General features: G+C 38.5%; 1 protein-coding gene across 1 annotated transcript; it reads left to right on the forward strand.

Annotated features, from left to right (window-relative positions):
- Nucleotides 1-916: 916 nt before the first annotated feature.
- Nucleotides 917-23,953, forward strand: rab32a (RAB32a, member RAS oncogene family). Its single transcript, XM_023276327.3, has 3 exons — nucleotides 917-1,385; nucleotides 16,339-16,616; nucleotides 22,836-23,953. Exons 1-3 carry the CDS (start codon nucleotides 1,172-1,174, stop codon nucleotides 22,983-22,985), a joined length of 642 nt encoding a protein of 213 aa, XP_023132095.1. The 5' UTR covers nucleotides 917-1,171; the 3' UTR covers nucleotides 22,986-23,953.
- Nucleotides 23,954-24,845: the final 892 nt, after the last annotated feature.

Here is a 24,845-nt window from a genome sequence, read left to right on the forward strand (position 1 = left end):
GAAGACATTTCACCTCTCATCCAAGAGGATTCTTCAGCTCTAAGTGATGGGTCTCGACCCATCAGTTATCCTCTTGGATGAGAGGTAAAACATCTCTAAAAACCTAAAAAAACAAAAAAAAAACCATTGCTTTCTGCTGAAGCTCATAGGACTTACACAAACACATTGAAAGCATGCAAGTCTTGAGATTTTTCTTTAAAATACCAGTGGAAGACAGACATTTGATTGAAAGAGGAAGGCTATTTTAAAACTTCAAGGCTGCTACTGCAAAGACACGATCTCCCTTTAGCCACCAGCCTCGACTGTGGAACAGTTCAGGGGGTTAGACCACTCTGCTTCCAAACCATTCAGTTAACAGTAGCTGTTTTGAGGATCTAAGAGGTATCTTGAGGTAGAGCAGTTCAGAAATGTACCCAGGTGCCAACCGATGCATGGTTTTTATAATCAAAAGTATAAAATAAAATGATATAAAATAATATCTACCAAGTAGCTCGTGGAGAGATGCTCTTATAGGAATCACACTTTTTGGTCTTACAGCAGCACTCTGCACTAAATACAGAGATTTAAGCTTTTTTGAGCAAAAAATGTAAGATAATTCATTAAAATCGATCAACATCTCTACCACGGTGTTGTACCATCTTTTCTCACTTGTTTTCGTCTTTTCCAGCCAGAAAACAATGACTGATCAAATAAAAAATCACTTTACATCAGAGAATTTGATGCCTTTTTCACAACAATCATCTTCTGCGAGTTGTTTCTCCCACTTCCCTGAAATTAAAATTGAATACACAACAGAAGCATGTAAAGACTCATAGCTGGTTACTTGGAACGGGCACGAGATCTCCTGATCTACGCATGAAAAGCGTAGTTTAACCGCAGGAGGAGGAGGAGAAGCATGTCAAGCTTCCTTGATTTCCGGGTCCTATGACTTATCAGGTGGTTGTTGAGCTGCAAGGAGGAGGAGGAGGGAGAAGAGAATTAGAAAGTGTATGTGTGAGTGAGTCAGGGGGGTTTTACTTGTAATTTCTGGTGCATCTGACCCTCAGCTGTGTGACCAGCCCTCAGACCTCTCCGGCTCGTCTCGGGCGTATATGAGCGTGAAAGCAGAAGCAGCAAGTATCTGTCTGTGACTCTTTTTGTTATTATTTTGAGCAACGCTGTCACTCTCAGGATGGCCGGAGGCTCGGTGTCTGAGTGCAAGGAATACCTGTTCAAAGTTCTGGTGATCGGGGAACTTGGTGTGGGCAAAACCAGCATCATCAAACGCTACGTCCACCAGCTTTTCTCGCAGCACTACAGGGCGACGATCGGGGTCGACTTTGCGCTAAAAGTTATCAACTGGGACAGCAAAACCCTGGTCAGGTTACAGCTGTGGGATATAGCAGGTAAGACTCTTTTTAAAAAATGACATTTCGTGTCTCTAAAAGTGATTGTTTGGAAGCGGTAGGGAGGTTTCACTTTCACACACGAGCCTCCTTTTGGAGAGATTTGAAAATACAGTTTACGCGCAGCGAAGTTCGCCAATTTACGCACAAAATTGGCCACGTTGCTGGTGATTTTTACCCGCAAAAATGCAGCCAGATTTTAAAATAATGCCTCTGTAGGTTTAACTTCCTAACTCAGAGGAATTTCCAGACTGGTTGATCATGTCTGCTTTCCACTTTCTGATCACAGCAGCTCATAATTGTCAATGGAATTTAGGTCACGTTGTTATTAACGACTGAGCGCCGCCCCACTCAGTTAAACTCACCATCAGACCCTTGGAATATGTTCACATGGGACTAAACATGTCTTTATAAGCTCCCAGTGTGTCTTTACAGCCCCTTATCTTTACATCATGTCATCATTCATGCTGCACTGTCACTGTGTGTCTTCAAACTTCCCTATCTCCTTTGCATTTCTACAAAGGCTTGCAGTAAACTTAGGTAACTTTTCCTTCAGCGTCCGCTAAACTTGGCACACATGACAACCTGTGCATTCCAGCAGCTTGAGTAAGCAAGCTGTGAGAAATCAGAGCAGTGTAAATACAAGTTTCTACCCCACTTCTTTCTCTCTCCATCTCTTCTACCACCACAACCAACACCACATGCAGGCAGCTCACAGTGTTTGTCATCTCCGGGCACAAAAAAAGCAAAAAAAATATCCCACTGTAAACAGAAAAAAGTCTCGAAAGGACAGGTTAGAGGAGATGAGCAAAGATGAGAAGCAGCCAGAAAGTTTCAAATCGAACGAAGCTGACAGATACAAGCAGGAAGGTTTGAAGTTGAGTGGGTGAGGGGTGTATCTGAGATTTCACATTAATCTGAGAGTCTTTATAGCTGAACATAACTCCAGTATTACATCAGAACTTGTGAAAAAGACTGTTCTGACAATACTGTAGCTCAAAAAGCCAGTTTTTGCTGGTTATCTTCATGTTCATCGTAATGGGATCATGTACTCTTCTTTCAGACGTTTCCTCTAACACATGATTTATATTACGGCAGCTTAGATTTGAAAATTATATTGTCTCTTGTGACATTAAAATACATTAGACAATAAATAATAATCAAGATCTCATATGTAGAGAGGAGACAGTTGAAGTAGTTGTCATTTGCAGGGATGGGGATGTTCAAATTAAGGCGTGTGAGGGATAGATATTCTATGGAAGATAGACATACGGGGCTGCAGCTAATGCATATTTTCATTTTTGATTCATCTGCCAATTACCTTCTCAATGAAATCATTCAAAAATCATAAAATGGTGAACATTTCTGCATAAAATGTCCCAAAATAGAAGAGACATACTGTATGTTTTTATTTGAGAACCTGGAATCAGACAAAAGTAGTCAGTTTTGCTTCTTTTTCAGGTTGTTTCAATCTTTCTAAACTTTATTTATTCATTTACTTGATTATAATGCAGTCCTGTAGCAAATATATTAGATCTATACCCACTAGGGATTGACCGATGTGGGAGTTTTAGGGTTTTTTGGTGGTCAGGGAAGGTCAATAACCAATATTAGGAACTAATATACCTTGAATGTAATGTTTTAACAGCATGTGGTAGCAGGAAAATTGTGCTACATAACTAGGCTTCTTCATTGATAAGGGATGGCTATGACTGAATATATAAAATGGAAATAGGAGTGATTAAATGATCTCTTCTGTTTCTGTGTTATCAACTGAGATTGATCAGTTTGTCTCCTGCGGTTACATCTACTGCTCTTCTCTATTTTCATAACCTTTCTCTGTTCTGTCACTTTTATTCCCAAGTAAGGTCCATATCGTAGCCATCTAAGGCCTACTATTGTGCAAGTCCGCCAGGACATATTCTTACATTTTTTTCATACTTTAGTGCAATTTTTTTAGTATTTTTATTTCCTTGACATTTGCTTTACATCAGTATAACCCTTATATCCCAAGTTTTAATAATATGTATTGACTTATGGCATAACTACTACAGTAAATTGCTAAAAGTGCTATAAACCTAAAAAAAATGAAAATCTTTTTTTTTTTTACAACATTTATTTCAAAAAACAGAAACTGCATAGCTGTATCCCTTAAATTTGTGAATGTAAAAAAATTGCATATTATCCTGTGGTCTCGTTTATAAATTTTTTTGTTATGTGTGCTTTATTGTGTATATTTTACAAACCCATCACTGCAACGAAAAAGCACTCTGAGACCTGGTGAATGTGTGAAACGTTAGTGTAACTCCCCAGATTTTATATGGAAAAAGAATGATCGATCTATCTTATTTTGTTTCAAATCTACCACCAATCAAAAATGAATATGTAGTCGTAGCGCTGGCGCTCCGGTGGGCTCTATAGGGTTAAAGCATTATTAACTATTTTTTTACAGACTGTTTCTGACTAATCTGTGGCTGCCTTCTAACTTAGCCACTGGCCGTTAGCCAAGCTTTAGCCACTGTGAAACTAGCTAATTTCCTGGTTTGTGGCAGCAGCTTGTGTTTCTTGTTCAGTTTTTACTACTTGAGAGACTTTTCTGAGACCACAGATTGATGACAGACAGAAAGAGGAGGCTGTATCAGATCCAAAGTCGTACATTAATTAATAACTTATCCGCCAATAAAAATCCAGATGCTGATAATCAGAAAAACACCAAATATCAGTGACCAGGCTGATGATCGGTCTATCGACTGGGATGATAAAATGACCTCTTATGTCTTATGTAATTAAAACTGGACTTTGGCTTTACCTTTGTGCTCCATAGTCTCATGCAGATTGACCTGCAGCAACCAAAGAGTTTACAACACCATAACTCAGGTAACCACCAATAAAGCACATACTGGAGATGGATATGTGTTTGGATAAAGTTAAGAAAAGAAACAAACCTTCTCGAAATACTCATGCTGGTTGTAAAACACCATGTGCAAATGATTTAACATGTGCCACAGAGAATAGGGAGTGCTGCTAGTACATGCTGTTCAGGGAGTCTCGGCCAAAAGGGGCTGTTCTGGCTCCTCATCTGGTCCTGTCTTCTTCTTGTTGGTTTGTGTTTTTGAGTCAGATGCTGTTTGTCAAAGCCATTGTGGTCTCCTGTCAGATTTTTAAGAAGTGCAAAACAGAACTCACATGCGAATATGTACAGTGAAGGAGTGGGTTTTTTTTCGCCGGCCTTGTTCCTCAAAGTGATACTTTCCTTTTCAACAGATTCTACTGGTGGAATAGTAACACAAATGTTGCGCTAATGTAATTATAGTGGCTCTTTCAGTGCACATGTGAGTGTTGCTTCAAGGCAGCTTTTTGATCCTTCGGAGAGAAGAAGACGAAAAAAAACTCCGCTTCTAGATATATTCTATTCTTACTTTTGGTCAGTCGAGCAGCTCCGTCCTCTTCCCTCAATCAAACCAACCTCATATGCTGAGACAGATCAGGACACATGGTTAGAAGACTGCTGTTTTGATATTTGTTCCGTCGTTTACAGCACTGACAGAAAAGGGGGCGAGCATTTGGGTGTCGCGGTGGTGTTGAGGGGGATCATCGCACCACCTTTCATGTCTGTCACAGACTGACTGGCAGTGAGGGCTTCGTTTCCCTGCCGCCACTCGGGCCCTGGCACCATGAGCTCAGTGTGCAGGGGCATCTGTGGCTGAGAGCCGGGGACGTCTGTCTGTCTGTCTGTCTGTCTGCCTGTCACAGACAGACAGAGGATCTGCCAGGGTAAATAAAACACTGGCACACGCTGGGATAGACTGTTATCATTCATCAAAACAATGCTTGAGTATATTGTGAGAACAGAGCTTTGTTTACACACAGTCGGGATCAACCCACATGGGCTTCTTTTGGGGGGCCAGTACTAATGCAGGTTACTGGTAACCAAGAAAGACTGATATTTGGAAGCGATACACTGAAATGTAATGTTTTAACAGCATGTGAGAGCATAGAACCTAGGCTTCTTCAGTAATAAGGGTGACTGTAACTGAATATTCATTGTCTATACACTGCTTAATCCTCCTTATGGGTCACGGGAAGCTGGAGTATATCCCAGCTAACTCAGGGCAAAGGTGCTAACCACTGTACTAACCACTGAGCCATTGTGCAGCCCTATAACTGAATATGTAAAATGGAAAAAGGAGTGATTAAATTGGACGCTCTCGACTGACATCGATCAGTTTGTCTTGTTGGGGCATTTTAAGATTGAACAAATGTTAAAACTAAGCTAATAGGATGTGTAAGTCAGATTTTAGTACAAACAGTGATAAGACTGGAAAATGTAGTGTCAACTAAATTTCTGTATGCACTAAATAAAAAAGCGGCAACTCAACGGAAGCCCATGAGCCCAAAATAAGGTGTTAAGACCGGAAGTTTCGTCTGCACTCCTGAGTTGAAACCAAGGTCACGCTGGGCTGAGCAGAAATAATGCTAACCTAGCAGAAATGAAAAAGAGGAGGTGTTTAAACTTTTGATATGACTACATCATATACATCCTGACTGGGTCTTACGATGATTGGTGGCTTTCCAGAACAGAAGAGGAGTGTTTAGGAGAAGTTTGCATAGGTACACTACCGTTCAAAAGTTTTGGGGTCACTTAGAAATGTCCTTATTTTTGAAAGGAAAGCATTTTTTTTCAATGAAAGTAACATTAAATTAATCAGAAATAAATTGTAAATGTGGCAAATGACTATTCTCACTTGAAACGAATGATTTTTAATGGAATATCTCCATAGGGGTACAGAGGAACATTTCCAGTAACCATCACTCCTGTGTTCTAATGCTACATTGTGTTAGCTAATGCTGTTGAAAGGCTAATTGATGATTAGAAAACCCTTGTGCAATTATGTTTTCATGGAAGACTTGAAATTGCCTGGGTGACCCCAAACTTTTGAACAATAGTGTATATAAGACAATGTAACACTTTGTGTAGTCGGTTTAAATCTTGAGATTTTTGCTCATGTTTGTTCTTACAGCCTCTGTATTGAATAAACATTATTCGGATCAGACTCTGAAGTGTGCTTGAAGACTCTTTCTTGAGTCCTCATTATTTTATTGCCCACTAAGGCCCATTTCTTAAAACATTATCAATTATGCTTTTCCAGATTCTGTTTCATTATAATCTGTGGCTGCTTTCTAATTTAGCGCAGCTTTAGCCACTGTGAGAGAAGCTAATTTCCTGGTTTGTCGCTCTGGCTTAGGTTTTGCAGACTCTGGTGTTTCTAAGACTACAGACAGTGAGAAGTTGCTTCCTCAGACTTGAAGTAGAACATTTAAATGAACAATAATTAGTCGATAACAGCGCCGATACAGATAACTGGGAAAATGCCAAATATCGGCCACGATAATCGGTGTATCCCCAACACATAGTCTGACCTCTGAGGTTCATCGACACAGATTCTAAACTACTCACACCGACACCGAGGCCTGGCCCGAGGACACTCCGAGGATGAACAAAGCAGCCAAACGTGGGCGTAGAAGACTGAAAGCTGGGGGTGTATATGCCAAATCATTTAGACCATTAATGAGTGACCATTAAGGCATTTAATCGTGCAGAAAAGGAGGAGGAATTATCATCTTGGCAAACGTGTAGAGCAACCTCTGAGTTGTCTTTTACCAACCTCGGCAGTGATTACAGTCTGCAAGGAATGATAGTAATCAGAGGGCTCCTACAAGATGTGGGGAAGTCAGCGTGAGGCTTGTGGGTTTTTCCACCCCCGTTTTCCACCTAGAATTGCTGCTATCTTCCTGATTTGTCTAAGCCAGTGGACAGGATGATTATCACCATTGAACAGAGTGGAAGAAGGGCCTGCACCTTGTCGAATCAAACATTCTGAAAGGGGCAGAAAGGTCGCACAGTAATGGGATGTGTGCAGCGGTTCCCATCACAGTGGTGACCATCAGAGCCTCGGTTTTATCTTGACCCCTGACACTTACTGGGTAAACTCCCCTCTGTCTCCCAAAACTGCTTGTGGTCAGCAAAAACCACTAGTGATCAGACACTCCCAGAGGTCTCAAGATAGATCTGAGATGTTACAAGATGACGGGAGGGAAAATATAGGTGAAAAAAATATATGTATCTTGACTGATTTTTATGTAATTTTTTGCTTTATTTTGTCAAAATTCTGGATGCTTTACCAATTTAGACTTCTTAAATAAAAGATGGAAGGGAAAACATTGAGGGAAAAAACACCTGCCTTTCTGATTCTTGTTTAATTTTTGCTTTTTGGAAAATAGCAACACCACAGACTACTCACTATAGGAAGAGAGAACATCTGTAGCTGTTTTTTTGACAGTGTTTTATTTTTGCTTTTTTGTTAAAATTCTGTTTAGTTCTTTGGCTTCATATTGAAAAATGGGAGGGAAAACAATTTTTAAAAACACCGTATTTATTGTGACAGATTTTTGTTTATTTATTTATTGTCAGTATTCTGGATACTTTTTCAAATTTGGGATTTTTATTGAAAAATAGGATGGCAAGAATAAAATAAATAAAAAAAACATTTGTCTTACAAAAAATCTTTGACAAATTTTTGTGGAATGTTTGCTTTTTGTCAGGATTCTGGGTATTTATTTATTTATTTATTTATTTTTACCAATTTAGACTTTTAAAATAAAAGATGAGGTGGAAAACAATAGAAAAAAACACCTGCCTTACTGATCCTTGTTTAATTTTTGCTTTTTGGAAAATAGCAACACCACAGATCACTCACTATAGGAAAATATAACGTGCAGCTTCTATAGTTGTTTTATTTTTGCTTTTTTTGTTAAAATTCTACATACTGTTTTGGCTTCTTATTGGAAAATGGGAGGGGAAACAGAATTTAAAAAACACTCTATTTATGGTGGCAATTTTTAGTTTTATGGTTTTTTGTGTTATTCTGGATACTTTTACAAATTGGGATTCTTATTAAAACATAGGAGGGAGAGCATAAACTAAATCAATACATTTTAGGCAGATTATTGTTGAATTTTTTTGTCAGGATTCTGAATATTTTTACCGATTTAGACTTCTTAAATAAAAGATGGGCTGGAAAATAATAATTATAAGAGAAAAAGAAAACACCTGCCTTACAGAAAATATATTTATTTTGTTGGAGTTCTGTTTAATTTACACTTTCTGTCAAAATTGTGGAAATTTTTTCCAATATAGACTTCTTCAATGAAAGATAGGAGAGAAAAAAATGAAACAGAATTAAAAAAAAAAAAAAACAACAAACACTTGCCTTACAAAAATTATATTTATTTTGCGTGATTCTTGTTTAATTTTTACTTTTTGGAAAATAGCAACACAATAGACCACTCATTATGGGAAAATAGAACACAAATAGCTTATATAGGTGTTTTATTTTTGCTTTTTGTTAAAATTCTGGATACTTTTACCAATTTAGGCTTCTTATTGGAAAACAGGTGGGGAAACATAAAATAAATTAAAAAAAATAACCCTGCCTTACAGAAAATATATTAATTTGGCTGATTTTAATTTTAATTTTTTAGTTTAATTTTTGCCTTTTTGGTCAAAATTCTGGACACTTTTACCAATTTAGACTTCTTAAATAAAAGATGGAAATATGTGAGACAAAGAAAACCTGCCTTCCAATAATTACATTTATTTTGCCTGATTGTTGAAGCTTTTTGTGGCTTTTTGGTAAATACTAGATGCTTTTACCAATTTAAACTCCTTAAATGACAAATCAAAGAGTTCTGGACTAAGACAGAAGATTTGTTGAAGAGGTGCAGCAACGACTGATTTGATTTGAATAATGATGTCTCTATTATTTAATCCAAGAAGGACGTTTTTCTTAACTTATCAATCAATTATTTGGTGTACAAATAATCAGAAAATAGCAAAATAAAGCAACTACGGAAATCACAGTTTACCAAGTGATTTATTTCCGATTGCTTGCGTTGATTGACAAAACCTGATAATAATTACTTTCCCATCACATACGGCAAAGAAAAACCCACTATAATCTCCATAGATAAGATGAAATCAAATGATTAATAAAATGTTTTTGATTAATTTTCTGTCTGTTAGTACAGTAATTGTTTGAGCTCTACTTGCGAACCGCTGAGCGAAACCAAACTGCTGCCAAGCAATTTAGCTGCTTTCGCCAGTGGTGACTGTGCATGCTAAATGCGACGCCGAGACATTGTCGAGCTCGTTGTATGACAAGCGGCACAACTGTCGAGGGAGGTGGAAGTGAAGGTTTATGTCTGGAAAGGGACTGTAAGTGCCACAAAAATAACAGAAAACACAATGTACCAACGGGTGAGAAATGAAAGTAGAAACCAGCATACAGTGTCTCAGTGAGGCGTGGGGCCGTCACAGGCTGACAGAACAGCTCCAGCGCTTCTTGGCGTAGATTCAGTAGATTCTGACGAGTCTGATGGAGAAGCTGAATATGATTTTTCCCACATTTAATTCTCTTATCCGCTGTCTAAATCTTTTCCTCTTTCTGAAATCACTCACTGCTCTGTTCAGGAGCTTCTGGATTCATTATGCTTCTTTATTCGGGTTTATTCTCTAATTTGTCACCCGTCTGTGTAAGTAACATTGGTAACGTTTCTTGATGCTTGACACCAAACGCACACCTGAAGGAGCTCCTCAGTGCTTCACTTGATTTACCTCCTTCTATACGTGGCCTGCTTTTCAAGTAAAAGTGGTGCAATGGAGTTTCTCCACAGTATCACAGCCGTAAGCTGGTCATTTCCACAGTCATCTGCTCTGTTATCTGTTAATGTTGGGATCTTTTGTGCATCGCTGCTTGTTCGTAGTAGTAGTAGTAGTAGTTGTTGTAGTGAGTGAGTGCAGTATGCTGAAATTTGTGACACTGTAGTGGTGTATTATTGCAGTGTTTTAAAGTATAGCCTGAGCTATATTGGATTCTTAGGCCCAATGTTGATGCTGATTTGTAGGAAGTAAAGTTCGGACATCAATATATTGACTGTTATTCTTTGTATAAATACATGTATTATGTTAGAGGTACACTACCATTCAAAAGTTTGGGGCCACTGAGAAATGTCATTATTTTTTAAAGAAAAGCAATTTTTTTTTTTGACTCAATGGATGTAACATTTAATTAATCAGAAATATAGTCTAAACATTGTTAATGTAGTAAATGACTATTCTAGCTGGAAACGGCTGATTTTTAATGGAATATCTACTTAGGGGTACAGAGGAACATTTCCAGCAACCATCTCTCCTGCCATATAGGGAATGAACAGCCTTGGTGGAGTATTGCGCTCTCTGGGTGCTTTTCTTGTTAGCATTTATATTTATACAGTATTTTTCCACAATTTTGTGGTCCATTTTCTGCTGCTTTATGCTTCTACACCACTGCAATTTGGAGGTAAATACTGTACTTTTTACTCTACTAGTAACTTTCAGTCATATTAATAGCACGTAATACAACCAACCAATACACTGTTGTTGGAAATCTCCACAGTGATGCCTTATTGCCTTATTTTTGGATTAAGATGAAACTTTATTGATCTTTAGGGGGAAATTTATGAATGACCCAGTGGTATATAAAATCAATAGTGAGGCGTTTATTAATACATCAGCTATTGTAATCCCACAATACCACAAACATTGTTCTGAAATTGACCGCTAGCCTAATTAGTGCTTTTAGTTGTGGTTGCCGGACATTTTACTTGTCACAGGGTAGTTTTACTATATGATGGTACACAGTTGTGACTAATTCTTCCACGTGTGTATTGTTGTACATTTTTACCATAAATAAGAAGAGCAAGACACCTTTTTTCCCTCACCTGTTCTTCATTGTTACTAACAGGTTGTGTGTAGTAATTCTACATAATATTCTACAACAAATATTATCGTTATGAGCTAAATTCCTGCAACCTTGTGCCAAGGCTTTACGCTGCTCCAGCCCTGGAGTTGGAGGTGAGGCCGGGTGGGGTAGAGGGGTAGAACAAGGGTAATACCACTTTAAAGGCTGGGGATTTTCCCTCAGTCCAGGCTCTGTAGTAAGCTGTAGTAAGTCACCTCTCACATGCTGCTCAGAGGAATTCGAACATGCCGGTCATGTGTTATTATTCACAGCCGCTCTTTAGAAACTTGCGCCGAAGACTACCTTAATGACTGCGCTATCTGTATTATTTTAGTGTTGTTCTGCTGGGAGGGGAGGGGAGGGGAGGTGAGGGGAGGAAGGGGGGAGTTCACAGCCAGTTGCCTCCTAACAACAGACGGAGACTGCTGCTGTTGCTACTGCCATGTCTGGCTTGGACAGTTTCTATGGCAACCCACCCACAGGATAGCGATATGTACGACCGTAGAGGAAACTAGGGTTGCTAAGGGCTATGGATAATGATGAGACTTTTCTTTCTGCTTCTCCCACACAACAAAACAGAGATGACTGCAGCTAAACTCTTTCATCAAGTAGTCCGGCAATATGTGTTCATAACTGAATTGTACTGCACCAATAATTGTCAGTGTGAATTTAAATACCCACTCTTTTTTTGAAATAAAAAAATAAAAAACATAAAAAGGAACTTGAAATTCCACCACAGTTCATGCTTCTCTTTAGTTTTGCCTCACGTTGTGCGGTTTGACGCTGCACTCTCTGCAGTCTCATGCTCCCCTGTGGCATTCGCTGTGTAAATACTCGATTGTTCACACAGCTCAATCCATTCCTGTGTTTTATGCTGATTGGGTTAGGAGCCTATGACACTCATTAATGTGTTTAGTGTAATTATATTTGTTCCTCGTGTAGAAGAAAAAAATTTTTTAAATCCTGTATTTTTGCAGGGATGGAATGGAATATTACAAATTATGAGAATAACAGAGGATAGAACAGAATACACTAGAAAAACACCATTTGAATGATATTTACCAATCTGTCGTCTTTATGGACTTCTGTCCATGAGTGGTACAAATTATAACATCAATACACCTACACAAATCCCTCACCTCTGCCCTCTAGCATCTTCATGAAGTCAATTTTCTTTTTGAACGAAAGAGACAACCAGCTGACTAATTAAGAGCAGGAATGAAAGACAGATTTAAAGTGATGACCTGAAGATATGGCACAAAATGGTTTAACCCTATAAAAGTTGTATTTTTATTATTAATATATATATATATATATATATATATATATATATATATATATATATATATATATATATATATATATATATATATATATATATATATATATGACCCTAGTCAAAAGTTTAGGGTGGTGGTTTAACAAAAAACAACAAAAATTGTTCTGAATTGCTTATCTGACCTAAGGTTGTTTTAATTTTTTTAAAGAAAATAGTCTCTCTTCAAGCAAAATATTACTTTCATGTTTCAGTTTCTTCTGGTTGAGTCTATAGAGCTTCCTTATGTCTGTTTTTTTAGCTTGTGTGTGTGTGTGTGTGTGTGTGTGTGTGTGTGTGTGTGTGTGTGTGTGTGTGTATTATTTTTTTCAGTATTTTCTTAAAATTTATTCACCAAACAATCAGTTTTAATTAAAGGAATCAACATGTTTCTTGAGAATAAAGATAATTGTAAAGTTAAGAAATTAAACTCTAGATCGTAAGTACTGCACAACGTGTAGTTTGGGGACTGATTATTAGAAGTTGCTAGTGACACCTGAAAGGTCAGGCATCCTGGGATTTGCTGTCATTTAATGTTAGTGACTCATGTGGGGAAACCCGAGCACTTTATCAATACCCCACATAACTCATTACCCCGTAGAAGAGTCACGTCTGCATGTGTGTGAGGGTACGTTTGGCTATATTGACTGACATTGAGTCTTCTCCATCCAGCCGGTCGTGTCCCAGGAGGATGGGATGTTAATACCCCCAGACTGCCTCTGCTTATCTGTCGAACAAGCAATAAGGAGTGGATGTGTCAGAAAATCAAGTGGTGAATGTGGACCATGACATGCTGTCAGTTTGTGCTCGCTTTCCAGAATAAGTCAATCATCTTGCTTCGCCTCACATTAATCAGTTTCTTTGCAGATTCAAAACAGGAATCAGAAATTAGAGATACCGACTGAAGGTTAAAACTGCACTTTATGTAAATGAGGTTCTTGTCCAAGGTGAGCAGGCAACAGAAAAGACAGCCATTGTAGCAGCAGCACTTGTCCATCTGTTCATCTTTTTTCCCACAGCGTTCTTTTGCCATTCATGCTGCTCTCTTCATCGCTTACAAGATTAATTTTCTTTCATTTTGTTCAGTAAACCATATTCTTCAGGATATTTTTCATCAACTAATACAGCTGAAGATATTCAACCATCTCTGCGGTCAATACAGTTCAGTCGCTCCATTCATTCCGTTCAGCTCAGTCAGACCTCGCAATAAAATAGGAAAAGCGAAAATGATTAAGCCGTTATGTCTTCTTCTTTTTTTTCCCACTGCCCTTGCCTTCACTCTTCTGGACGTATGAGCTTTTACAAGCCCTGGAAATGAAAGCCTTATTTCAGTCTATCGGCTCTTTATCCCACTGTGTCGTGTCTCTGGTGAATTCACCTGGGGTTATATCAGCTAAAATTAGACTCTCAATTATGAGCAATTACCGTCAGGCCCGTGGGCCCCACAGTGTATTCGCTCTCTCGCTCACACCCGCACTGCGCCACGCCACTCCACTTCTGTTACATGGTCAGGTTGGATACCTACAGTAAAGTGAAAGTATGCTGGGAGAAGCGGCGCTCGCAGTTCCTCAATCGTGCTTCGTTTTCTACTTTGTGACTGAGCACCAGTGAAGTCTGTTAGCCGTCTAATATGCCGCACAATTAGACTCGCCCTGTAGGCTCTCTTAGAGCAGTGAAGCATAAATATGTGCTGAATCTGTCACATCGGACGCCTGCCGTAATTGCAGATACTTAAGATTTTAAAAGGAAAAAAATGATAACAAATGAGCAGATTCGTAGGCCTGGGGGCAACCTGATGGCTGAATAGTTAGAACACACACCACATGGGTTGAATTATCCTTAGCAACAGAGTCTCTAGTGTGACTTCCGGCTGGTTGGACCCTGTTAAGTCTTCACTCTGTATCACTACTGTGCTGCACAAATACAACAAAGAAGTGCAGAAAAACATAGACATGCATAGAATCTAAACACAGGATTGTAATCTACTGTGTGTGCTCACCTTAGGAACTACACTTTTTCCTAACCATACCTATGAATTACTTGTGTGTGCAAATATATATCAGATTTATAAAGTACAATGTATGAATGTATGATGTAACTGAACATGAGACCAGTTTGGAAGCATTTTTTCAGGATGTGAATCTGAGAAACTATTTCTTTAAGAAGAGGAAGCAGGAGGAAAAGCAAACATTGTTATCTAACTCCTGATGTAAAACTGCTTTTGCTGTTTCTGTTAAAGCAGTTACTTTCTGAGAAGTCTCTGAAACACAGAGGGCATTTTAACTGCGGGCTCTCGGCATGAAAAGGATTAATTCTTTTAAAGAATCTACACAAGTGTGTGTCTGAAAATTTGCATTTAGAACCAGCCAGAGCTTATTATCGCAGCTATCCCTTGTTAATGCTTGTGCTCTGCTCTTCTAGCTGTAAGTGGTGTTCAGGGGAGCTCAGTACTGGCATATGTTGCCCCCAGCTAACCTGCATTGTTTGCTTTTTTAGGTAACCAACTTATCTGTGAGCCAGAGTGGTCATTAAACGGCATAGATGGTGATATAGTATGTGTTTTGTAGTGTCAAAAGTGTGATTTTGAATGTGTTCTGCTTGTACATCTCACCTGTGCACAAGGATGCACTTGGAGGAAGAGCAGCTGTTGGAAACATCCATGCAATGCATGCATAAACAATTTAAATGGAGTCCTGTCCTACTTTAATTTTTGATTCTTGCCAACAAGTACTTGATCCTACTATTTGATTTTACTAACAACTCTATATAGCCCATTCCTCTGTGCCGAAAATCAGTCACCACACAGAGCAAATAACATGAGCTGCTGCTTTATGGGTCTTTAAAGTGATATGAGGCAGAAATCAAGGCGTCTTTTGATCAGATACAAGTGCTTGAGAATGTGATGTCAGCCAAGTGTTACCGGAATGAGTTTTTGCCAGTTTAACTGCTGATGATAGATTCATTTCCCTTTACTGGGCTGCTGCTTCTGTACGCCCCGCTGCACACTTGGGCTAAAATGAAATAATGACAGCAGACTTAAAGGTGCGTTCGAGGGCTGTTCTTCATGTTATTTTCTCACCTCTAGAGTACGCTTCCTCTGTAAAATTTCATTGTAGTTGTGCAAATTCAAGTATCCCATGATCTGTTGGCGTCTAAAAGTACAAATGCACTGGAGTAAAATGGAAAAATGCAGCAAACAATTTCAGAATAAATGCTCTCAATAGATGATTTAGTGCATCGGTGTATAGTATAAGAGTCAAATGAGGATTGTCTTGCTTAACCTTTGAGGAACTGGTGCGATGTGACTTCAGTTAGTTGATCTGAAACATAAACTTAAAAGGCCTTCCCAGATTGACAGCGACACGCCATGCACTGCTGGTAATTCCCCTTTGCTTTGCCTGTGTGAAATATCATCTCAGATTTTCACAGAGAGTGACTGAAGAGAATGGGCGTAGTATTACGGCAGATTACCTCTGCCATTCACTGTGTGTGGATTAGGCCCTTGGCAAATTAGGGAAAGTAGGTTGAACAAGATCCATATTTGTCCTCATCGTTTCTTTAGTCCACATTTAGAGGAAAATGGTTGAGTTCTCAGCAAGTTGTGGCAAAGTGGACAATAAAATACTTCAGTCTACATTGTCAAGGCTAGAAGTTTGGTTTCATTCTTAAGAGACTGTTTGATTCTGATTTTTTTTTGCAGGATTCTTTCACTTTCACAAACTAAAAAAAAACCATGTTACTCATGGAGATTTTAACCGCTCTGTCAAATACTCCTCTGAATTTTCTTTCTATCTCCCAGGCCAGGAGCGATTTGGGAACATGACGCGGGTCTACTACAAAGAGGCTGTTGGGGCATTTGTGGTGTTCGACGTGACGAGGGGCTCCACGTTTGAGGCCGTTTCGAAGTGGAAGCACGACCTGGACAGTAAGGTGAAGCTGGCTAACGGCAGCCCCATCCCCTCAGTGCTGCTTGCTAACAAATGCGACCAGAAGAAAGAGAACTCCAACAACACAGCCCTAATGGACAATTTCTGCAAAGAGACCGGCTTTTTGGGCTGGTTTGAAACATCAGCTAAGGTGAGAAATCCTTACTAGACACGCACACACTACAGGCCAAACGTTTGGAAGCAACTTCAAGTTTCTGTTCACAGTGCCTTTCTTTAAAAGGTAAAAATAATGCAAAATAGTATGAATTCTATACATTTTGTAATGTATTTACTGCATGATCAGACTTTGCTTTCATTGATATGCACCATCCATCCATCCATTCATCCCTTCATCCCTTCATTATCTATACGCTGCTTAATCCTCATTAGGGTCATGGCTGGAGTCTATCCTAGCTGACTTAGTACCCGGAGAAAAGCCATGCATGCTCAGGGAGAACATGCAAACTCCATGCAGAAAGATCCCAGGCCGAGGCCGGGACATGAATCAGGGACTGATAAACACCATTTTCCTCAGTTTATCGTTAGGTATACATTGAAGTTACCAGACAGTTGCTGAATAAATGTTAACAAAAGAAAAGAAGAGTTTAGTTTTAGGGTTGGGAAGATTTGCAAGAGTCACAACTTCAGTGCAAAAGTAAAAAACAAATCACAGTTTGCATAATTCACTTCAGTTCTTTGAATTTTGAGAGTCTGCGTAAATCCCAATATATCTCAGCTGTGTCCATATCGTACAACTACCACAGAAATGTCTAGAAAGAAACACCTGATTAAAGAAACAAGAGTACGGATACAAATATTTGATAACTATAGTAAAAATCTATTCTGGTGAGTGACTCTTTATATAATAATTGTGTTTATTTTGCTGCAAAGTATACCAATGAAACTATGATTTTTTTTTTGTACAAATTTGATCTTGCTTCCAAACTTTTGGCCTGTCGCCTATCCATGAAGTAGACCCCTTCAGTTTTTGAATGTCTGTTTGACAGGCTTCTCTTTAACATATTTCCCTCTCTTTGATGCCTAATTTGCTCCAGTGTTTCTGTGTTTTCAACAGAGCTACAGCAGTATTTTGTATCATGACTTTACGTATTTCCTTTCATGTACCTTGAGTCATCCTCAAATATGATTACGGCGGGATTCACATCTTATTTTATACACAAATGGGTTTGTGGCAAATCAGATCTTCGGATCAGAGCTTTGAAAGGCCCACATGGCTAAGTAAAAATAAAAAGAGTCACCAGACATTTTGCCATTTTTACTGAATAGCTACTTCACTTCTCTTGGCAAACAGGAAATCCTCTGAAATTATCCTGCAGGGAAGCGGGGCCCCTTCTGAATGGCGTAATCACCCTGGTTACACTGTGGTTATTGAGAAATATGTACATGTTGTAATGGTTTTTGTTGGGCTCCCAGTCAGCAGTAAGCACTTTTAATCCAAAATTCAACGTTATGTTTAGAAATTTGTAGATGATTAGTATAAGAACAGAGTCTCAGAATAAGAGCTCCCGTATATCTTTAGATTTCGAAACAAATAAGCTGTGGTCTTAAAATTGTACAAATGATAGCAGTGTTTGACGTCTTTGCCATGCACGCACAACAACCAGTGAAAAATCTGTTAGACGGCTGGTTTGATATGGTATCACATGACACTGATTGATGTTGCAACCCTGAGCAGCGAGAATCAAAAGGTTAGGCCTCTAAAAGATAATGTTTTGTAGCATCACTACTTAACTTGAGTCACGGTGTCACAGGTTTGGTGAAACTGTCTTGGTGTGTTGTGCCCTTGTACAGGGCAATTAGCCTGTAGTGTGAGCCCAAGTAAAAGTGGCAGTTAACCCTTTGAACCCTAAAACCCACCGTTGGGTTTAAAAGAACTGTCAAATATTAACCATTCGATGGTCCTTCTGCTGGTCATGTCAACCAAATCTAAGCTTAAAATTAAGATATTTCATTGAAATCACTTCATTCCACATGCCTCATTAAAAAAAAAAAATGACCAAAAAAAACCCAGTTTGCGCCCGATCCTATAAAAAGAAAAAAAAATCTGCATTTCTAAGCACATCTCAGCAGCCATGACTGAGTCAGCTGTGACCAAGAGTCACATGACAAAAGAGAGAGGAGATGACAAGAGAGAATGAGTGCAAAAATAATGAAATCAAATCAACTTTTTTATGATTTATGGCACTTTAACTTTGTCAAACTTCACTGAAGATGAGCATTTTTGAGTTCTGCCTATTCTCAGCCATGGTTGTGTTGTTTCTGTAGAGATGCTAGATTTTATATTGAAGTGAAAACTGAGCCCAGAGTGAGTCAAAATGTGACAGGAGCAAAAATAATGCCGTCAACAGGGTTAATGTCTAGAAAGAGCGTATAGCATTATAATATTGGGTGATTATTACTTACTGTTTGTTAAAGTGGCATTAATTCCAACCGGTTTTTAAACTGTTGGGTTGTTTAATCCATGAAAATACACCATATGTTATAAATTAGAAGGATTGTAGGCTTTGTATATAAATTAAACAGTAAACATTTATAAAATAGTGGTAAAAGTGCCTCAAATTTAAACAAATCTGCATTCTTACTTATTGTTGTATTTGTTGGTGTGTTATACAAGTGGATGACAAAGCAAAGGAAAAATCTCAAGCGTCATGGTGTTTAATTGGATTAACATCTGGTAATTGCAAAGGCCAAAGAATAAAACACATCATTTCATACTTTTTATTCCATTCAGTGAGCTTTCATGGTCTGTGGATGGGGCTATCCTGGAAGAGACCACTTCCATCAAGATCAAAATGTTTCATTTTAGGATCAAGGTGATCACTCAAAACAACTTTGTGTCAACGGTGGACCCAAACTATGCCAGAAAAATGCTCCCCACTAACATCACTGTATCCCGTCACTGTTAGGGCTCAAAGGGTTCAGTTTTTTCCTTTAATTTGTCATCCATCTGTATATGTGACTCATCAGCAGGAAACCGTGTGAGCGCACAAAGCTGAAAAAATGCTGCATGTGCCAGCTCGTGACCATTGTAGGTTTTCGTACAAATAAAATCTTCTAAACTATGAGACTCCAGGGTGAGCCTCCTCCCGTATTTTCCTGACCTCTCCATTTCCCATCATTTTTGTTTTTTTCTTACCGAGCCAATCTTCTGCAAAACTTACAAGTCACTTGTAAACACACGTGCAGTTTTTTTTTTTTTTGTTTTTTTTGTTAAACAATAACCATCTGTTTTACTTCAACGTGTAGTAATGCTTTAATGAATTGGGAATGAGCCGACTTTAAGTCACTCCAGATAACTTTGGGTCCTGGAGCTGTGTCACGTGCTGTCATGTGAAGTGTGTGGGTGTGTGGGATGAGCGCAAAGCCATTTCCTCTCTGCCAGCAACGCAGTGAAGTGTTGTTGTTTTGTGTGCCTGTCATGCTGGTGTTAAACTCAACCCACAACAACCTGTGACTGGAATCATGGAGTACCAAACTTTCTGACTGTTCACAATGATCAGGCATATAGTTCCATCAAGGCTTGACAGGAGAATAATGCACAGTCATGATGAGATAGGTATTATTGTAATCACAGTTTTGTTATGTTGCTAGGGCTGAAGTACGTCACTCTGTGAAACATTAAAGGGCTGTTTCGTTTTTTTTTTTGGTCCTAATTAGCTTTAGCTATGATATAGTCAGTAACTTGGATTGTGTGATTTTGATTAGTTTATGCCCTTTGCTTTGAAAAAATGACAGCTAACACTCTAAAACCTATTTTTGTTGTATTCACACACCTTGACGATTAAAGACATTTTCAGAGTGGACTTTGGTTTTCCCAGATTTCTAAATAATTTTGGAAAATATTAAGCAATTTGAGTTCCACTGCCAGAAAAGTTCTTGACTTTTCTAACACAACATTTTATTTACAGATACAATACTTTTTGATATAATAAACCACATGTTTTCTGAACATACACTCACCTTTTGGTTGTCTTTACTCAAGATATCTGTAAGCGGTGTGCTGCTAAGCTAGGTTTGACATAGCCGGGCTTGACTAAACCTAAAATCCAAATCAGAGATTATGGGTATCAAGACAGTGGTTGTCAACTTTCTTTGTTAACTCAAGTTTTCTATATTAGGAAGACTGACATGTTATGTGACTTTTCTTTTGAACAAAATGGACTGATTATTTGCCGTGTACAGTTACGCGGTTGTTGTAATGTAGAGCTATGAAGAATGTAAAATATTATTATGGTAAAAACACTGTTACAGCAAATTATGCAAGAGAGGAACGCTGGTAGAAAACTGTTATTCATGTAATTTAAGATATTTATTTATATTTATTTAACCACTCTGGACTCTCAATTCAGCCACGGGACAGCTGCACATTAGAGCTCCTAAAGTTCAGTCATTTAAACATGATAATAAAGAAATGATTTTAGGTCTGACTCTGTCCCACAATGAAGGCAAAGTGGAAATTATTTGTGTTTTTGGTTAAATCAAAGTGAAGTTCATGTTACTGCATAAATACTCTCTTTGATAAATACCAATAGATTTATTGATTTCTCTAATCTGTGTTCTATCAGCTTCAATACTAGCAGTGGAACATGAACTTGGCAGATAATTCGGTCTAAGCATAAGAACATATTTATGCATTTTCTGCATCACTAACTGAATGCATGTAGCTTCCCATGGCAACGCATACAGTTTGCGCTACTGTAACTGCATGGCTTCATTTTGTCGCCTTACTCAGCCGATTTAGATTCCAATATTCGAACACAACCTCCACCTGAACAGGTTAGCTGTGCAGCATAAGTTGCATGGCGATCTAGTAGATTAAGCGAGAGCCTCCTTCCTGAAACTGAAAATTCTGGCTTTAGGCTCAACATTCCTCGCTACAACATTAGTCTTACTCCATAGTACACCCCTCAGACGTCATTGTAAACATCTTTGCCATTAATACCCATGACCTCTTCAACTCATGGGATGAAAGCTTTTGGTCACAGTGTGAAAGACAAAAGCAAATAGTGGTATTTACCTTGCCTCTGCTGTGCTTAGACTGGTTACAGCAGTGTTGCTTTAGTGAGCTGATTCATATAAAGGTGTTTGGTGGCCAGAAGTAAAGACAAGATGTTGGTTACCTTTGCTGAAGCTTGCTGTCATTCTTCATGAAAGGACCATTTAATTAATTTGTCAAGAAGAGTCCGTTTTTAAAAAATGAGCCTGTTTAAGTATTCCTGTAGTTTCAGATAATTCCAGAAATGATTCAATACACCAAACAAATCATGGCTTACATGTTTAACCCCTCCGTTTCAAATCTTATGTATAACTACTGTGACCAAATTCACTTTATTTTCCAGTTTCTAACCCATATTTCTCTGTACTGAGTTCTTCTTCTAAACACTTAATTGCTCCTATGACCAACATGCAGCCAAGTACAACAACTCATCTCCTTGTGTAATTCTGACTATACTAAAGGACACTGAATTTATTACAGTGTACCGTGAGAGATTTGCATGGGATTCCATGCAATACTTAAGAGAATTGCATCTCAAGAATCAGACTGCATGGGATGCAATTCTTGAGAGAACTGCATGGGATAGCTGTTTTCTATAAACATTGTCGTGAGGACGGGAGCAAGGGAAAAGTGTGCATTGCCACTAAGGTCCATATATATTAGGGATATACCAAATATTGACCTAGCCGACTATTGTGGCCAATATTTGGCATTTTTCTAATTATCGGCATTTTTATCGACTGATTATTGATAAATTAAATGTGCTACTTCAGGTCTGATGCAGCCTTGTCTCTGTGTATGTTGTCAGTCTGTGGTCTCACAAATGTCTCTCAGAAGAAACACAAACCAGGAAATTAGCTTCTCTCACGGTAGCTAAGGCAATACAATCAGCTAATGGCTAAGTTTGAAGGCAGCCACAAATTACCATGAAACGGAGTCTGGAAAACAATAATTAATGCTTGATGCTTTAAGATATGGACCTTAGTGGGCAATAACAGCCATAGAGCAGTGAAAGATTAAGAAAATAGAGAACAACAGGCATAACTGCAGGAAACAAACTGATCAACCTCAACTGATTCCACAAGAACAGAAGAGATTGTCCAAATGTAATCACTCCTGTTTGTATTTTACATATTTTAGTCACCCTTATCAATAAAGAAGTATAGTTATGAATGGCAGGTTGTCTATTATCAAATGCTGTTCAATCATTACTTTGAATGTATATCCCGTCCAAATATTGTCCATCTTCCTTTCTGGATTAGCAGTCGTCAGCATCCCTAAAATTTATGGTATTTATTGAGTGTTTTATCACCTCACTCACACACTGTTTTGATGTTTTTTTTTTTTTTTCAGGACAACATCAATGTGGATGAGGCAGCACGTTTCCTGGTAGAGAATATCTTGGCTAACGACAAAGGTTTGCCTTACGAGGAGAGCAATGGAGACCGGATCAAACTGGACAACGACCCTGTGGCTGCTGAGAGCAAGTCAGGCTGCTGCTAACACTTAATCCATCCACATTAACCATCCGCCTTCTTTGGCAGGATCCATCGAGTGCGCCACAACTCTCTCTATCGCAGCCTCGAAGAGGAATAGGAATGTTTTTGGCTCCTCAAATCTCCAGGAACTTCTCTGATGGCCAATTGACCTGCACATCCAAGTTTCTTGTAGCTGTTCAAATGCTGTTTCAGGATCTTTATTGATTTCTTTGTCCCATCACCAGCCCTGATTGTCCACCACCAACTATTAACCCCACTCTGAAGTCCTGGACTGTGTCACACCTGAGAAGGGGTTTAAACTGAACAAAAAGCTGAGATTCAAGCCTGGAAACAACCTGTAGCTTTTTAATTACTTTAGTGTGCTTTCTCTAAGTATCCTCTGTTGATGTTGATGCCACTGCGTCTGTGAAACTAGACATTTTAGTGTTTTTCTGTCATTCTTTAGTTAACATAGATCCATGTTTATGTCGCTGAAACATTTGACACGCAGCGCATCCTTGTTTATGTCCCAACCTGTTCTCAAATTAGACAACTGTGTAAAAAGTAAGCAAACGGGCATCATAGTTAAGTTTTATCATTTTTTTTTAAATATTTTAAAACTGCTATCAAGATTTGTTGTATTTATGCCATATTTTACCTGAAACAAGGTGCCGCAATACACACTTTTTTTGGATGGACAATACAGTATTTATGTTTAAAAAAAAGAGAAGAAAAAAGAACTCTAATGATGGTACTATGTGAGACATTGAGAAACTTTTGTTTGATTGTCTTTCCGTTGGTATGATAATATAAGTGTGATTAACAGTATGTATCTTCAAATTGAATCAGACAGAGGACTATAATCTGTCGTGCCTTGGGTCGCTAATCTGTTTAAGTATACAGAAGAAATGAGAAAGAATTTTTTAAAACATGTTTACATGTGGAAAATACTTAAAATCTTTAAGACCAAAATAGAATAAACATTTTAACAGATGTGTTGGGTTTTTTTGTGATCAGACTGTTCAGATGTTTTAATTGATTCAGTGTTTTACATATGTAACAAAAAAAATCAGGTAATGTTCAATGACATTTAAATATAACTTGTTTTTGACTCATTTAGGAACTTAGCAAATCAACTATACATTTGAGGCATAGTGTTTGACTTGAATACAGCAGAAATACAATGCTTCCCCATCTGGATTTTACAGTTGATTGTCTCCAGCAAATGTTTCTGATTATAATTGTTTGCATTTTTTTCTGGCACGTACACATCTCGGATCAAGCAAACTGAGCTTGGATTATTCTCATATTAACAGATTTCTTAACAAGCAGTGAGGCCTGGAGCAGGTTCTTGGGAGTTCAGCAGAGCTGTTGCAAGAACCCATAAACTGAAAACACAGATACTGTATGTATATGTGAACAAGACATTTGAAAAAAACACTGTATCTGCTGTGTTGCAGTAAGTTTCCGTGCAAAGCATTGTGCATTAAGCTGTGTGTGATAAGTACAACAGACTTTATGCTTGTGTGTGTGAGAGAGAGAGAGAAACCAGGCATGTGACTCCACTCAAGGAAAAGTGTGTGATAGTCATCAGACATGCTGCTCCCAATGCTAGAGATTGTGCTCGTCCACACACCTAACTGATTGTTACCAGAGCAGAGTAGGAATGCAGTGGAGGCATGACAGCTGGGTTGTGTACAAGCATTACAGCAACTCGTGTTTACTGCCAGTAGTGCAGTCCTCCCTGAGCCAATATTCTATGGTGTTGGATTGGATTGCAGTTTGTTTAAACGTAGTTTCTAGTATTTTGTCCATTTTCTGTCAGTTTAAATGTTAAACAGTAAACCCAGATGTTTAATGGGTGTTTGTTTACCTCTCATATTTC

This window comes from Amphiprion ocellaris, chromosome 12 (assembly GCF_022539595.1).
Source record: "Amphiprion ocellaris isolate individual 3 ecotype Okinawa chromosome 12, ASM2253959v1, whole genome shotgun sequence".
NCBI classification, from domain to species: Eukaryota; Metazoa; Chordata; class Actinopteri; family Pomacentridae; genus Amphiprion; species Amphiprion ocellaris.